The sequence below is a fragment of the Bolinopsis microptera genome, chromosome 7 (genome assembly GCF_026151205.1).
Source record: "Bolinopsis microptera isolate Bmic1 chromosome 7, MBARI_Bmic_1.0, whole genome shotgun sequence".
In the NCBI taxonomy this organism is placed as follows: Eukaryota; Metazoa; Ctenophora; class Tentaculata; order Lobata; family Bolinopsidae; genus Bolinopsis; species Bolinopsis microptera.
In genome coordinates, this window is record NC_087078.1 from 16197649 (window position 1) to 16215946 (window position 18298).

Sequence of the window (18298 nt, forward strand, 5' to 3'; positions counted from 1 at the left end):
TGATTGTTAACTTGGTCAATTTTCTTTACTTTTCTTGGATTATTTCATTGGATTTAGACAAATTGAAGTAATATTTGACTAAAATAATTTTCGTAAAATAAGTGAATGTCAAAATATCATACGTAAATCAAAATCTTATGTAAAGTGAAGAACCCAGTCGTTGTAGATTATTTGCAGATGGTTATCATAGCGGATCCATTTAAAGGCACGGGGTTCAGCGCTTATCACCACAACCAATATTCACTGATCTATCCAACACAATGGACATAAAACTACCCTATACATGCATACAACAAATGAACCTGGTATAAGTTCTTGAATTGTTACATTAAAATTCCATGATCCAGGAACCTTTTCAATATCAACAGTGTTCGTTCAAAATCCATAACCGAAGTCCTAACTGGAGAGGGGATGATATGTTGTAGAGTATGTAAGTGAGACAGTGGGAGGAGGTGTGAAGACAGACTCACCAGGTGAGAAGGTGAGAGGAGCAGGGTGAGACATGTGAGGTTCTGGTTGACAACTGGAGAAGGAACTGGGAGGTAAGCTGGGAATGAATACAATGGGGTCAGCAAAGTTCAGAGGCTTTACAAATGTTAGAGGTTTTACGAAAGGTATTGGTTTAACGAAAATGGGTCCTCCAATGCTACCGTTTTGGATGGAATCATCTCCGGTATGAGTCCTCTGATGAACTATAAGCTGAGATTTTTGAACCGAACTGTAGGGACATTCAGAACATTTGAACGGTTTTACTCCGGTATGAGTTCGCTGATGAACTATAAGCTGAGATTTTTGAACCGAACTGTAGGGACATTCAGAACATTTGAACGGTTTTACTCCGGTATGAGTCCTCTGATGAACTATAAGCTGAGATTTTTGAACCGAACTGTAGGGACATTCAGAACATTTGAACGGTTTTACTCCGGTATGAGTCCTCTGATGAACTATAAGGTGAGATTTTTGAACCGAACTGTAGGGACATTCAGAACATTTGAACGGTTTTACTCCGGTATGAGTCCTCTGATGAACTATAAGGTGAGATTTTTTAACCGAACTGTAGGGACATTCAGAACATTTGAACGGTTTTACTCCGGTATGAGTTCGCTGATGTGAAGTTAAAGATGATCTTCGGTTTGTACTGAAGGAACATTCAGAACATTTGAACGGCTTTTCTCCGGTATGAGTCCTCTGATGAACTATAAGCTGAGATTTTTGAACCGAACTGTAGGGACATTCAGAACATTTGAACGGTTTTACTCCGGTATGAGTTCGCTGATGTGAAGTTAAAGATGATCTTCGGTTTGTACTGTAGGAACATTCAGAGCATTGATGACGTTTTTTATCGCTATGAGTCTGCTGATTGCAAAGTAAATGTGATTTTTGGCTGGCACAATAAAAACACTCAGAACATTTAAATGGTTTTTCGCCGGTATGAGTTCGGTGATGGCAAACTAAGCATGATTTTTGGCTTGCACTGAAGGAACATTCAGAACATTTATAAAGTTTTTCACCGGTATGAGTGAGCTGATGGCGAAATAATTGTGATTTTCTTCTTGTTTCTACAAAACAAACAGAACACTGGAACAGTTTTTGCTGATCGGAAGGTAATGACGATTGTTTTTTGTCACTGTAAGAAGAATCATAGCCTGACGATTTTAATTTCATCCATTCTGTTTCGTCAACAAAAGTTTGGCAAAATTCGGCATCAGCACTGTTTTGTGGAGCTGTTCGGCCTTGATCTGTGTCTCCAGCTATCGTAGAATCATAATGTAGACGATTTTCTGTTGATGATTCTTGGATGAGATACTGCATCTGAGAAGCAGGAATCGAATACTTCTCTGATTTGATAAGAAAACCTTCTTCCTCCTCCTTAATCTCTATCTTAATCAATTCTGGTGGAAAAGACTCTTCCATTTTCATCTCTTACATTTTCATCACTAGAAATAAAATAAATTAATACTTTCAACACGACTATAAAACAAATAATTTGATCAAACGATGTAACTGAGTCAATATATTTTAATGTTGCTATGGGGTGGCAAGTCCCATACATCGTAGTCCGATAGTTTCACTGCGTCATAGTATAAGTGTAAGATATCGTCTCTTCCAATCGAATAAAGCTCAGGGTTAATTTGGAAATCTGTGGTTGCAGAATTATAATACTAAGTTCGTCAAGTTAGAGATACATAGGTATTGAAGAAGAAACAATAATCCCCAAAAATACGTATCAATAGCTAAATTATAAGACTTTATTAGACCTTTTACATCAGTGTTATGCTTTGATAATTTAAATTGAGCTAGAGACTTCTTCCACTTCGCTCATAACCACTGTACTGACTGGAGATATGAGAGGGGGGAGGATTTGTTGTAGAGTAGGTATGTGAGACAGTGGGAGGAGGTGTGAAGACAGACTCACCAGGTGAGAAGGTGAGAGGAGCAGGGTGAGACATTTGAGATGCTGGTTGATAACTGAAGGAGGAACTGGGAGGTAAGCTGGGAATGGATACAATGGAGTCAGCAAAGTTCAGAGGCTTTACAAATGTTACACGTTTCACGAAAGGTATCGGTTTAACGAAAATGGGTCCTCCAATGCTACCGTTTTGGATGGAATTCAAAGCCTGACTGCTATCATGAAAAGTATGTGAGTTCTCTTCAATATCGCTCCACTGATAGGGAACGAATGTTGAATCATAACTAGCGTTATTTAAACATTCTGGAGATTGAAAGGGCATTTTACTGGCATGTTTCCTTCGATGGTTAATTATGGCTTTTATTTTGCATGCACTGTAGGAGCATTCAGAGCATTTGAACGCTTTTTCACCGGTATGAGTGCTCTGATGAGCTATAAAGTGAGATTTTTTAATCGAACTGTAGGGACATTCAGAACATTTGAACGGTTTTTCTCCAGTATGAATCCTCTGATGAACTATAAGGTGAGATTTTTGAACCGAACTGTAGGGACATTCAGAACATTTGAACGGTTTTACTCCGGTATGAGTCCGTTGGTGGACAACTAAGTATGCTTTTTGGCTTGCACTGTAGGAGCATTCAGAGCATTTGTGCGGTTTTTCACCGGTATGAGTTCGCTGATGTAAAGTTAAAGATGATCTTCGGCTTGCACTGTAGGGACATTCAGAACATTTGAACGGCTTTTCTCCGGTATGAGTTCGCTGATGTGAAGTTAAAGATGTTCTTCGGTTTGTACTGAAGGAACATTCAGAACATTTGAACGGCTTTTCTCCGGTATGAGTCCTCTGATGAACTATAAGCTGAGATTTTTGAACCGAACTGTAGGAACATTCAGAACATTTGAACGGTTTTTCTCCGGTATGAATCCTCTGATGAACTATAAGGTGAGATTTTTTAACCGAACTGTAGGGACATTCAGAACATTTGAACAGTTTTACTCCGGTATGAGTTCGCTGATGTGAAGTTAAAGATGATCTTCGGTTTGTACTGTAGGAACATTCAGAGCATTGATGACGTTTTTTATCGCTATGAGTCTGCTGATGGCAAAGTAAATGTGATTTTCGACTGGCACAATAAGAACACTCAGAACATTTAAATGGTTTTAAACCGGTATGAGTTCGGTGATGGCAAACTAAGCATGATTTTCGGCTTGCACTGAAGGAACATTCAGAACATTTATAAAGTTTTTCACCGGTATGAGGGAGCTGATGGCGAAATAAGTGTGATTTTCTTCTTGTTTTGTAGAGACAAACAGAACACTGAAACAGCTTTTGCTGATCGGAAGGTAATGACGATTGTTTGTTGTCACTGTAAGAAGAATCATAGCCTGACGATTTTAATTTCATCCATTCTGTTTCGTCAACAAAAGTTTGGCAAAATTCGGCATCAGCACTGTTTTGTGGAGTTGTTCGGCCTTGATCTGTGTCTCCAGCTATCGTAGGATCATAATGTAGACGATTTTCTGTTGATGATTCTTGGATGAGATACTGCATCTGTGAATCAGGAATCGAATACGTCTCTGATTTGATAAGAAAGCCATCTTCCTCCTCCTTAAGTCCTTAATCTCTATCTTAATCAATTCTGGTGGAAAAGACTCTTCCATTTTCATCTCTTCCATTTTCATCACTAGAAATAAAATGTGAGCAAACGATGTAACTCAGTCAATATATTTTAATGTTGCCATGGGGTGGCAAGTCCCATACATCGTAGTCCGATAGTTTCACTGCGTCATAGTATAAGTGTAAGATATCGTCTCTTCAAATCGAATAAAGCTCCGGGTTAATTTGGAAAGCTGTGGTTGCAGAATTATAATACTAAGTTCGTCAAGTTAGAGATACATAGGTATTGAAGAAGAAACAATAATCCCCAAAAATACGTATCAATAGCAAAATTATAAGACTTTATTGGACCTTTTACGTCAGTGTTATGCTTTGATAATTTAAATTGAGCTAGAGACTTCTTCCAGTACCGGTATAAGATATTGCATGTATTTTGATAGCAATAAAGTTTAATTATCTACGCTCATAACCACTGTACTGACTGGAGATATGAGAGGGGGAGGATATGTTATAGAGTAGGTAGGTGAGACAGAGGGAGGAGGTGTGAAGACAGACTCACCAGACACCAGGTGAGAAGGTGAGAGGAGCTGCAAAGTGAGACATGTGAGGTTCTGGTTGATAACTGAAGAAGGAACTGGGAGGTAAGCTGGAACCATAGAGAAGGGAATTAGCTAAGGTCAGGGGCTCGATTCAGTAGCAAACAACTCTATACAGTAAAGTGCACACTGAACATCTCCCTACTAAATGGAGTAAAAAGGGGAAAAATTAAGCGGTCAAACACGTCTACAGAACCTACACGCACTTCCGCGTCCGTTTAAATTATAGTTTCTCGTACAAACGATAGTCAAAAGTTAAACAATAAACTCAGTAATTCGATTCCTGATATCACCCTGGCTAATGAGAAAAGTATCCTCGATCTCGTACACCATAACATTTCCGTAGAAATACGAGATCAATAACAATAATTCCCTTCACCCGATCATGTAATAACTGCAAAGGAATGCTGGGGAGCAGTGTTGTGATTAGATTCCTCGACCTCGTACATTATAAGACCTCGTACTGATATGTATTTCACTCTAACTGGCAGAAAGACCGGAGAGGTGTTCTAGCAAAACTTTAAGAAAATTTTGAGACTGTCGCCCATAGTTTATTCTCAGAATTGTAAAAGTTTCGCCCACTGAAATATCATTAATAACGTATCATTTCGACATATGACATGAGGATTGAGGAGGCGTGTGTTATGTGTACCTTCTGTAGAAATCTAATTACTCAAATGTGTGTTTGGTGTTTGTTGTTGGTGAAGTTCTCGCCCGGACTACGAAAATGTAAGTTAAACTTTCTCCGTGACCATTTATTTACACAGTGACCATTGATCAAGTTGAGTAAGTTACGTCTAATTAAATTGTGTAGCTATTGTGTAATTTATACACAACGCGTCGCGTAATCGAATATGAGATGGAGTCTTCGTTCTAGCTTTCTGAGTATGTCATGCGGTCGTCATTCTAGTATAGTTCTAGTATAACTAGAGGGAGGGAGGTCGAGGGGGTCTAAAATTGCCAAAAAATGGCTTTTGTAATATTATGATTCCTAACTAAATTTCACTAAATTACCGAGTCGGTTATTTCAGTTATCAATGACCTATTTAACTCGATTCAGTAGCAAACAAATCTATACAGCAAAGTGCACACTGAACAATGAACATCTCCCTACCAATGGAGTAAAAAGGGAGAAAAAAAAGCGGTCAAACACGTCTACAGAACCTACAAGCACTTCCGTTTAAATTATAGTTTCTCGTACAAACGATAGTCAAAAGTAAAACAATAAACTCAGTAACTCGCTTCCTAATATCACCCTGGCAAGTGAGTAAAGTATCCTCGATTTCGTACATCATAACATTTCCGTAGAAATACGAGATCAATAACAATAATCCCCTTCACCCGATCATGTAATAACTGCAAAGGAATGCTGGGGAGCAGTGTTGTGATTAGATTCCTCGACCTCGTACATTATAAGACCTCGTACTGATATGTATTTCACCGGAGAGGTGTTCTAGCAAAACTTTAAGAAAATTTTGAGACTGTCGCCCATAGTTTATTCTCAGAATTGTAAAAGTTTCGCCCACTGAAATATCATTAATAACTTATCATTTCGACATATTATGACATGAGGATTGAGGAGGTGTGTGTTATGTATACCTACTGTAGAAATCTAATTACTCGAATGTGTGTTTGGTGTTTGTTATTGGTGAAGTTCTCGCCCGGACTACGAAAATGTAAGTTAAAGGATGACGTAATATTAATTTGTACTATGTATCTAAGGCATGCTTGTATTGCGCTATCTCATATGTAATTGCTCTGTGAAAGTTTGGAATCCCCATCTACTTCCTACGCCACGATACAGCTAAATTAAGAAAGTGATGCGTCACGTAGAACGTTCCTATGCTCAAAGGGACTGCCCTCTCAGTACTGTGTAAACACACTATTTAGCTGACGTAATCGTCCAAGTAGTTCGATTTTTATACGGTTTGCTTCGGCTTTCGGATTGATTTTTGTTTGACACTTACTATTTATCGAAAGAAACAATGGAAATTGCACGTTTTTTTGTATAAATAAGCATGTGAGTATACATAAATCAGTCTAGTCCTATGATTTCATTCTAGACTTCCTTTCTCTTATCATGGTAACTTTGTCAGGAAGCTCGGTAGTCGGTTCCATGGAAGGTTTTAGGCACTTCTTTTTTGACATATCGAGTTTGGGAAAAGTCACATTTTACCAATATTGCAAAATGAAGAGTTTCATGACATGAGCTTAGATCCACAGTTGGCTGTTAGCGACCATGAAAGCGATGAAGAGCTAAGCATCGTAGGTTTCAACGAATATGACACGGATGATGATGAAATGGGTGCGGTGAACAAAGAAGCTAAGCCTTTACGAAGATTGAAGCAAGACCCAAGGGAGTGGTGCACTTGCGAAAACTGCTCCGTCATGGAATCGGAAATGGAGAGCTACTGTTGCAGGGAAAGCACACTGATTGCTGACACAGTTATAGGGCTATCAGAGAAAACCTGCGTTACTCTGGTTAAAATTTTTAGGAAAACGATTGAAGACGAGGATATCTTGAAACTTCAAGCAACTAGTCTACAAGATGTCAAGAGGAACGTTGACGGCACCATTCGGCCCGAGGGTTTACGATACACTGCCTACACAACCTTCTTACAAATGTGCTCTTTGAGGTTTTGTGGCAAGGGGAGGAGATATGTTTTGCCATCATGTGTAGTGAAACGAATCAGAAATCTCTACCCATCCCCAGCCGGAAAATACAAAGACTTCTTACCGGGAGCAATTAACTCGCGGATTTAGAGCGTTTTAATGGATGTTTTATGGTTTTAAAGTCTGTTTTATGTCAAATACCGATGTAAAACTTTCTCATACCATTATGTTCAATAATAATTGAAAAATGGTTACTCCTCCCCCTCCTCCTCCTCCCCCTCCTCCTTATCCTCCTCCCCCTCTTCTTCCTCCCCTCCCCCCTTCTCTTCATCCTCCTCCTCAGTCCTCTTCCTCCTCCTCCTCAGCAGTCCTCCTTCTCCTCATTCCTCCTCCGCCTCCTTCTCCTTAGTCCTCCTTCTCCTCAGTCCTCCTCCTCAGCAGTCCTCAGTCCTCCTCATCCTCCTCCTCCTCCTCCTCCTCCTCCTCCTCCTCCTCCTCCTCATCAGTCCTCCTCCTCCTCAGCAGTCCTCAGTCCTCCTTCTCCTCAGTCCTCCTTCTCCTCCTCCTCCTCTACTCCTCCTCATCCTCATCAGTCCTCTTCCTCCTCCTCTACTCCTCCTCCTCCTCCTCCTCCTCATCAGTCATCCTCCTCCTCTTCCTAAGTCCTCCTCTACTCCTCCTCCTCCTCCTCCTCAGTAGTCCTCAGTCCTCATTCATCCTCTACTCCTCCTCCTCCTCCTCTTCCTCCTCCTCATCCTCCTCCTCCTCCTCCTTCTCCTCCTCCTCCTCCTCCTCCTCCTCCTCCTCCTCCTCCTCCTCCTCCTCCTCCTCCTCCTCCTCCTCCTCCTCATCAGCCCTCCTCCTCCCCGGTACTCATCCTCCTCTTCAGCTCCTACTCAGACCTCCTCCTCCTCCTCATCTTCCTCCTCATTAGTCCTCCTCCTCATCAGTCCTCCGAGTCCTCCTGAGTCCTCTCGAGTCCTCCTCCTGAGTCCTCCTCCATCCCCAGCCGGAAAATACAAAGACTTCTTACCGGGAGCAATTTACTCGCGGATTTAGAGCGTTTTAATGGATGTTTTATGGTTTTAAAGTCTGTTTTTTGTCAAATACCGATGTAAAACTTTTCATACAACTGTTCAATAATAATTTAACGATCCAAAAATTACAAAATGAAATATAGAGCCTTCTAACGAACGGAAAAAAGAAGACAAACATCACATAAACACTGTACTGAGAGGGAACAACATTCCAAACTAGGAACATTCTGCGTGCAGCGAGAAATTTAGTGTGCGTGATATCTCCATTTGTGTGTAAGCTACAAATTCCGTTCTTTGATCATATTAGAGTATGCGAGGCCTAGGTTAATGTAACATGTACAAAAAATACTTTGCCAAAAGTGAAAAACTCCATTACGTCACTTTCTCCGCGATATCAAGTACGTTTAATAATATTTGCAGCATTACTTACTTCCTCAGTTCCGGACTCCCTAAACTCAACAGGAGAAGGGGTAGAACTGCTTCTTTTCTCCTCCTGCATCACCTGGATTGCCACCTTTAGGTACCCCCGGATACAGGCTAGCCTGTCCAGCACCTTTACTGAGTGCACCATCGGAATACCTGGAAAGAGGTGTTGTAGAGGTGGTGTAGGGTATTAACTATTAATCAATTGAAGAGTGTTTGTGCAGTATCTGTGAAATTGGACTTATTGTGAAAACAATGGAATGATATGACTATTATACGAGATATCCTGAATAACCATGGCACAAATAATAAATATCCCAAATTACAACGATAGATTTTATGTACCCTTAAACCACCTTGCAAAACTAGTTCACAAACAATTCCATCCCCAACCTTATTTTTAAATACCCGTGGTGGATTTTGCTAAACAATGCTAACCGTAAAGAAGGTTGTTCAGAGAAACACTCGCCCTTCCAACTTGATTAAACCACGGTAACCGCTCGTGAAATGGGTCTTTAGACACAGGTACAGGGTTATGCGGAGGGTTGGATAGCATCTCCCTCATCTCCTCTAACCTTCTCCGGAACTTGTCCAGCCCCCAGTGGGTTACAACTCCGGTACGGTTATCTGTTACTTCAACTACCAGACATGATCCTTTGTATTCTGGGTACCTGGGAGGGAGGGGTGTTTATCTGTTACTTCAACTACCAGACATGATCCTTTGTATTCTGGGTACCTGGGAGGGAGGGGTGTTTATCTGTTACTTCAACTACCAGACATGATCCTTTGTATTCTGGGTACCTGGGAGGGAGGGGTGTTTATCTGTTACTTCAACTACCAGACATGATCCTTTGTATTCTGGGTACCTGGGAGGGAGGGGTGTTTATCTGTTACTTCAACTACCAGACATGATCCTTTGTATTCTGGGTATCTGGGAGGGATGGGTATTTATATGTTTGCTGTGGAGCTTGGCCACCTTATCTATTGATTGAAGGGCCGATACAACAATTTAAATTTTACAAACATTTCACTTTTCTACAAAAACCTCCGAAGTTTACCTTGAGTTAGAGTTAGTATTGCATCGTGGAGAATCAACACTCTTGTTCAGACTTGAGCCAGATTTACGAACTGAAATCAGGCAACGTAATGTAACGTCAGTAAATATTAAAACAGCCAATGAATCGCAGTTATATGGCTGTTTTGGGAGTTCTCGCTGTCATCATAAATACTGACAATATTGTCATTGTTAATAAAAGTTCAACCCCTATAAATGTTTTTACCCCGTACAGAGTACACTGGTTACGCTAAAAAGCAGAACAGGGAATTCAGGTTTTAAGCAGATCATTAGAAACGTATAAAAATTACCTAGCCCAGGACTACTTGAGCGGCTGTTCTTTATGGGCGATGCCAGGTTTGCTAAAGATAGACTTCTTTTGGGAGAGTTCAGTCCTGTCAGAATATAATATTAGTTCGCACACAATCTAATTTCATATATCATATCACAACTTTGCGATCCTCTAAATATTTAATCAGATTACATTCACAGAGAAGGAGTATTGCATCGCACACCATGTCATTTTCTGATCAAATAAGTCAGGTATTTTATTATGCAGAACGCATACATATTAAACATAAAGGGTAGCCCTTATAAGTCTCAATCGGGCACTCAGTGACTGAGGAATAGGCCCAAACTTTTGTACGCTTATGGGCCACCCTGTAAATAACATCAGGGTGCGTCATGAACTTCAATCAAGCTATTTGGGTCTGAAAATTTAAGACAAAAATTTTAATAACATACATTTTTAGTTATCAATTTTTTCGATTGTACAATTATTTTATTCAGTATTTTCCCACTCAATCAGTTACATTGACTTATTGGGTTATTTAACGAAAATGAACGGGTCCTTACCACCAAACGACAAATTAATTACAGACAAACTCCGACCATTTGCAGATAATCCTAAGTGAGGTTAAAGAACAAATAAATTGGAGGTAAACATGACGAGAATTTAAGAGTTCATGTTCCTTTTCAGTTGTAGACATCGTGTTAAGTACTTTTATAATGTTGTCTTGGTTAATATTGTTTGCAAGTTACTGTAAGTTAACTAAGTTACTGAGTCAACCACTGCAAGTTACTGAGTTAACCACAGATCACAATATAAGTACATATTATTAAAAAACTGATATATATTCGTCAGGATCGATTTCATCGATCAACTTAGCTTAATTAAACGTGTGTTGCGCGCGGCGCGCGCTATCACGTGATAAGTTTTGCGCCAAGAAACTAGTTTTAAGATAGCCGCGCTCCGCGCTAGGTCACATGACTTTTTCGTCAAATCGCTTTAGAATGTCTATATAAGGAAAAACAATACTAAATTATTCTCAAGTCATGATATATTCTCACCGGATAAATTAGAAGTCGATGATCTGAAACTAGAATTGAGTTTCCTAGTCAATATATCGCTTGACAGCTCGTGTGGGATGTCAAAGTATTTAGTTTGCGTCAATATAGCGTACTGGAACGAAACCTGAAATTACAAATTCCAGTTACTCTACTTCAGCTGCCTAGAACGCATACCACAACCGGTACGTGTACTATGTTTAGAATGAGAAGTATGCGACATTTGAGTAGGTCTCCCAACGTGTATCAGGTGTCAGCGAAAGATAAAACACCAAGACTGGATTTCGAAGCAGTTAGCGCAACACATGACAATATTATATATGTCCAGTAACCACATGTAATATATTATATAATATATATGCAGACACCTCAGAACATGATTAATGAGTCTTGGTTCATGTACTACTACTACTAGGTGTCACTAAAAGTGTGTCATGCTCCGCTTTTAGTGACATGTTGACTGATTGATAACCTGATCATGGCTGATTGGGTGTGATACGAAGATATACGTAGATATATAATAATAACAGTGTAATATATTATGCTGCACACTGCACCAACGTTTACGCCAAACTATAATGTAATCTTATTAAAACTACTGTAAGCCTGTACGAGATAGCGTTGTGGACTAGCATGTAAGCATGTTTTACATGGGGTATAATAACTGTGAACCGGAGCCAATATATAAGATAAGAACAAATTGTAATCGTAATAAGTAATAAACAGCGTCTCTCACATAATATTCTCCACCGGGGTTGTGGTATCCACGTACTGTTTGTCAGCTTATTATAACATCATACAAATGTGTGTGTGTGTGTGTGTGTTTGTATTGCGGCGCACACATAAACACAAAACTCGCTTCCGTATATAACGCTCTGTATAGCGTATATTGTGTACACAGCAACAGATATGTAGCACCTTGGTGAACATGTGCGAGTGTGTGTTCAGTGTGAATGTTGACATTAGGTATTTACACACACAACATAGCATTCCACATCAAGTGACATCACAGCGTTAATTACAGAGGGACTAGTGAAATTATCGTATACACTAATTCTATTGTGCAGAGTCCTGTGTATAGTGTGAGCCAATATACTGTACACATTAATGGGAGTGAATAGTTATAATGTACGCAGTACGAGGTTTGTGAATAGCTAAATCTAGATAATATCACGTACGTAAATCCGTAAAACTTAGATATTAACTATATATAACTTAATATATAACTTACTATATAAGTTAATATATATTATAACTTAAACTTTTATTAAAATAAATAACATAGCTAACATACCTGCTTGTTAAGATTAATAGCCAGCACGTTAGCTTCCTTCAACAGAACACTGTTCCTCAGGATCTCCTCTCGCAGACTATTGAACCGGTACACGTACCATTTGTTCACCACGCGCTGCGCCAGCGCCAACTCCTCCTTCGTAAACGCAACTGCGCAGCGGGGAAGTGTTGTTATGATTCGAGTACTGAATATAGCACTCACATAGCCTTCAACACGTTAATATATTACTGTGGATATTAAGTTGTAATGAAGATACCCTACAATTCAGTCCGGATACCTTAGCACTTCGCCACTACAAAACTATTAAAATCAAGAATATACTTTAATGTTATATAACTATGTATTAACTGTACTATATATTACAGTGTTAAACACACTGAGGAATGTGCACCGTTTCCCCTCCAAAATTTGGCTGTCAAACATACTTCACATACTTTACCACGGAGTTTTTATTAAATGTGTTAACAACAACACATGGTAAACGTATAGTATATATAGATTGTAAAATGTACCTAGAATACACTAGTATTAGGTGTGGAGCAAGTACATGATGTCACACACGACACTGTAACATTACATGTGTATCGTTATTACTTGACAGTTTGTTTTACGTGTAAAAAGTAAGGGGTTAGCTTAGGTAATCCTAGTTTCTGACTGTCACAGTTTTTACACACGGGCGTCTGGAGTAATGATGATGATTATATTGTGTAGGATACTTTTTGATAAAGCGAAGAAGTCGGCATACTTACATCATGCAGTGAGATTTAGGTTTTATCCGCAATTTCTCGCAAAGAGTTTTTATCTAAATATGGCAATGAGGGGGTAATTCAGAGCGCCGGAAGTATTTACATTTTATAGGTTCAATAATTTTAAAGGAGCATTACATAATTAATAGTAATTCATGTCGTAAGTCCTGATGGGTAAAGTTAAATCGAACTGTTTCGTGAAATTTAAGTGTTTTATTAAATATTCAACGCTGTTTACTCGTAGTCAAACATATTATTTCACTGTACAATTCTCTAAACGATTATTTTATTTTATTTTATTAATTTTATTTCTTAATTTTGTGATCTATTTTTAGTCTCTATATAATATATTATATTATATTATATTAAATAACAACTAAGTCGCATTGAATGCATTTAAAATGTCCTTTAATTCTTCCTTATCCTTCTTTCTGATTCGATGACAAAGGGAGTTCAAACGAGGTTGCTCTTTATATAATTGGAGATAACCGAATAACTGATAGTAACTACCGAGTAACTACCGAATAACTACTAGCAACTACCGAGTAACTACCGAATAAATACTATTAACTACAGAGTAACTTCCGAGTTACTACCGAGTTACTACCAAAAGGTGAAAACAGCTTATTTGATATCACATTTTTAAGCGTTTATCAGCACTAAATAACTACAGATCTAACAGGTGATTATCTGCGTTATCGCTTGTAAGTTTTGGGCCATCCATTATACAGTAATACCCCTATTTACCGTGGAGTTTGGGAGAAAGGAAAAAGCCACGGTAAATCGGGGTTTGCGATATATCGGGGTTTTACTGTACTTAGTTTTACTAATAGTAAACTAAGATGATAACTCACTATGTTCGCTGCTAGAAGAGGAACTCAGATTACTAGTGTTCATATCCATAGCTTCCTGTAGCTTAGTCTCGTACAGTTGACGTTGTAGTGCTAGCGCCTTCTCCGCCTCCTCTCTTTCTTGCTTCATCTTCTCTTCCAGGTAGCTTACTCTGGGGGGAGGAGAGATTATTGCTATTGCTAATTAGCTATTGCTAATTGTTATTGCTATTGTAATCTACATTTTATTAGAACGTCACCTAGATATTAGGATTTACAAAAGGATGTGAATATTCTCTGATGTACTCAGAGCCAACATACGGAGTGTCCCAAAATGGAAACAAAGTTCATTTTGAGAATAACTCGCCCGTACAAGTGCGGCAATTTTGACCGGAACTTACCAAAGGAAAACGGTGGTAAGTAAATAAGGTAAGTAAAATATAGCGGTAATAAGGCTGCACTCGTTTCATATAAAACTTACAGCACTAAAAACATTATCAACATGAGTATAGTAGAGTATAGTAGAGCTATAACTATTGGTATTACAAGAATGTTAGATAAGTGTTTGCAGTTTGTTCATTATTTTTGTGTGAGATTGCTGCCTCTTAATTCCTCGAGTCTAACGGCTTGAAATGTACAATCCTATTGTATCTAAATATAAGTTCCCTCTGAATTCCAAACTAGAGTGTACGTACTTAGAGTTCATTTCGTGAAGAGAACAGCCTTGTTTTTCAAATATCTCCTTCTGTGCGTAGAACCAGTCAACATGTTCCGACACTATCGACTCTGAAAATAATAAGTTATCAATTGATTTATTAATTAGCACGACGAATCTTCTTAGTATACCCGCTCTGATGCGGGATATGGAACACTGAACTGTGTAAAATGAAGAATTGAACCTACAAATATCCATGCAATCTCAGCTGTACTGTAAAGTGTGAACATTGTTCTTTTACATTTAATTTCAAAACGTTACGACTATCCACCAAAAATAGTTTTTATATTTCCAACAATATTAAGGAGTATTCTTTGCTACAATATAAAATAGTTTTTGTTGTGACACAGTGCACTATAACAGCAGCACAACAAAAGACCTCTAGTACTAATATCCCTCTATCAGAGATCAGAGTTAGCGGCTGTTATTATCTTGATGAATATGTACACGCTCTCCTCCTCCTCACATTATACAGAGAGATACAACATGTAGTACAAAGAGCTTATCGTGTATTTAACTCCCTGGGGAACCAGTGTCTCTATATCTGACGCTATCAGTGGGGTTAGACTGTAGTTTACATGTGTATTAGTTATGTTCTGCACATTAAGGTAGTAAGAGGGGATTGGTATGTTAATATTATGTGAAGATTACTTTTATGAATTCTTTATAAACATTAAACAGGGATATTCATCAGACTTCACCAGCGCTTCACTCAGAAAACTAGAGCCAGCTCCAAGCATGATACACAAATGCTACTCGTAATTAACACACACTTTACATTATCATGTAAGTTTCACACAGAAGGTACAGTGTAGACAGTTAACATCCCCTGTTAAACTGACAGACAACACACACACACACACACACACACACACACACACACACACACACACACACACACACACACACACTAGACACAATCTCTGGTATATTCAGCTCAGTATTAGCTTTATAAGCTAGTTAAGATAGTACAATCCCTCTGAAGTCTGAAGTCTGAAACCCTCTTAAATAGCCAGCAATTCCTGTTTAAAGAAGCTAGTTTAACGGTTAGTAAAGCTAGTTAAAGAGTATTTATATCACCACCACAACCACAGACATGTTCAGACATGTTCAGCAGACATGGAGCTTAAATTAAAACAATAACCACAATCCACATCTACTTAAAGTGCATCCAGCAAGAGTTATTCTTTAACAACTTAGTAAGCTAGTTTAACCGTTTATTAATCAAGTTTAAGCGTTAACATCGCTTATAATACCACCGCATTGCACACATGCACGTTAATTCATGATATTATTGAAATATATACGAGGTTATTATATAATACATTGTATTATATTTAAATACTAAATAGTAAATAGTGCTCTATAATATTCAAACGTATTTATTCAGATTCTCGATAAGCTGACATTTGAGCGGTTCAGTAAATATCTCATTATCTTTGCTATATAATATTATATATCATATCATACACTATGCAGTATGCACTATATTATAATATATACTAAATAGTGCTATTTACTACAATATATATACACTTAATAGCTCCACAATGACGCACATTTGTAGGATTAGTATTGACATTTAAGACACTGAATTTATGATTACTGTACATTACCAGATCCTATTAAACATCTTGTGCGTGTCGTGTTATTAAATGAAATAACAGTGTTAACGTGACGAGTTGTAATTATCAGTGTTTCTTGCTTAAATAAGCTAATACTTGTTAACAGGCCTCATGATACCACATTGCACAAGAAAACATGCATATTAATATTAAGATATTATTTAATTGCACTATATAATATATAATAAACTGTATAACTAATAACTATGTACCGTATTATTATTATGTTGACTAAATAGTGTTGTGTGTAGACTGCAGGATTAGTATTGACTACTGTCCGATATCAATAAGCTGTTGTGCGTTTCGTGGAATAAAAACATGTTATAAACTTAATATTATAAACATGTGACAAGCTGTAATTAACATTATATAATGCAGAGTAATTAACTGTAATTAACATTATATAATGCAGAGTAATTATGTTACTATGTGTAAACACCACACGTTCATTGTGAGATTTTGCATTACAAAACTTCAAGATGCTGCTAGCAGTAGCAGAGAAGCGTGATGAGCCGTCGGCAAAACTAGATTTTACACACCCCGTACACACTACACACACGTGACATATTGTACTTATGAGTTATGGTACATTTCACGGCTGAGATATTCCGCATATAATGTGTTTGGTATAATATCAATAGCATATTCGTGTCCAAATACAAAATATTATATCGCATATATCTAACATATTGGAGTGTGCACTCCTGAACAGTGAACACCTTGCCAGCAACATAAGGCTTGTAGTGCTTGTGTGTGACAACGGCGAGGACATTGAAAATATATGCATAACACTTACATAACATATTCACAAATATTACACAATATTACAAGATTACATAACCGTTCACAAAAGGTCTCATATTATGTAATAATATGTAATATGTACATGTTTATACTACACAATATGTTCCCTGATTACGTAAGTGCCAACATGCACCTTTTTACATAGTGGACCAAAATTAACTGCACGTTGAGGGTGTGGGAACGTGTCAGTTGCTTTACTTGTGCAGGGTGTGGGTAAACAGAGGCTGTGTTTCATGTGCAGTTAATTTTGGGCCACCATGTTCGCTATTTCATTCACAGTACAGATTACAGCACCAAATTTTAAACATTGTTGGCAAAAATTCATCGACACAATATATATTCTCGATGTTTGATCAAGTTCAATCTGTTCGATGTTAGTGTAAAATTAATGAAATTATAAAATAAAACAATAGATATTCTGTATGTGGGGGAGGCGGACCACATTTTTGCAGGCACGTGAGGGCAATAATTAATCGGCTCCCAATATTGACCAAACCCAATATCCCTGTCACGTGTCAAAACAAATACAACCCACGCCCTCACAAGTATAAAGATATGTTTGTGTACAAATTATTTCTCTTAACAGTTAAATTAAATTAATTAATTTATTTCTCTTAAAAGTACCTGTTTCCATGTTATTCTGAAGTGCAGTTGCTCGCTGTTCCCTTAGTCTAGCTGCTTCAGTTGGGTTGTTGTACCTGGTAATACATTAAACTTAATTAGATTGTCAGTTAATTTAATAGGGCCCTTAATAGTTAACTGTGATCGTATAGAACATAGCCAGTGACTACTGACTAGTAGATTATGAAAAGTGACGTCATGTAGATTGTTGGTTAGACTATGATTATTGAATATTCTCTCAAAACTGAAAACTGTGACCAATAATATGAATCTGGAAATGACAAGCTACAGTCACCACTATATAGTGCAGATCCCTAACAAGTGGCTATCAAGTGGTACTCACAGTGACCAATAAGTGGCTCTCACAGTGACCAACAAGTGGCTCTCACAGTGACCAACAAGTGGCTCTCACAGTGACCAAGAAGTGGCTCTCACAGTGACCAATAAGTGGCTCTCACAGTGACCAAGAAGTGGCACTCATAGTGACCTATAAGTGGCTCTCACAGTGACCAAGAAGTGGCACTCACAGTGACCAATGAGTGGCTCTCACAGTGACCAACAAGTG

General features: G+C 38.2%; 3 protein-coding genes across 4 annotated transcripts in view; all 3 read right to left on the minus strand.

Annotated features, from left to right (window-relative positions):
- The window catches only part of LOC134817844 (kinesin-like protein unc-104), a 46678-nt gene that overhangs the window by 12339 nt on the left and 16041 nt on the right, over positions 1 to 18298 (minus strand). For both annotated transcript variants that reach the window (XM_063827183.1, XM_063827184.1), the window contains exons 13-21: positions 17737 to 17810; positions 14664 to 14754; positions 13993 to 14141; positions 12393 to 12541; positions 11102 to 11225; positions 10063 to 10146; positions 9756 to 9825; positions 9136 to 9368; positions 8705 to 8853 (exon numbers count right to left, since the gene is read on the minus strand). In XM_063827183.1, the coding sequence (XP_063683253.1) occupies positions 8705 to 8853; positions 9136 to 9368; positions 9756 to 9825; positions 10063 to 10146; positions 11102 to 11225; positions 12393 to 12541; positions 13993 to 14141; positions 14664 to 14754; positions 17737 to 17810 (1123 nt within the window). The remainder of the gene's footprint in view (positions 1 to 8704; positions 8854 to 9135; positions 9369 to 9755; positions 9826 to 10062; positions 10147 to 11101; positions 11226 to 12392; positions 12542 to 13992; positions 14142 to 14663; positions 14755 to 17736; positions 17811 to 18298) is intronic.
- LOC134817846 (zinc finger protein 182-like) lies at positions 310 to 1983 on the minus strand. The gene has a single exon (XM_063827186.1). The coding sequence runs from the start codon at positions 1918 to 1920 to the stop codon at positions 397 to 399; it is 1524 nt and encodes a 507-aa protein (XP_063683256.1). The 5' UTR covers positions 1921 to 1983; the 3' UTR covers positions 310 to 396.
- LOC134817845 (zinc finger protein OZF-like) lies at positions 2249 to 4018 on the minus strand. The gene has a single exon (XM_063827185.1). The coding sequence runs from the start codon at positions 3960 to 3962 to the stop codon at positions 2298 to 2300; it is 1665 nt and encodes a 554-aa protein (XP_063683255.1). The 5' UTR covers positions 3963 to 4018; the 3' UTR covers positions 2249 to 2297.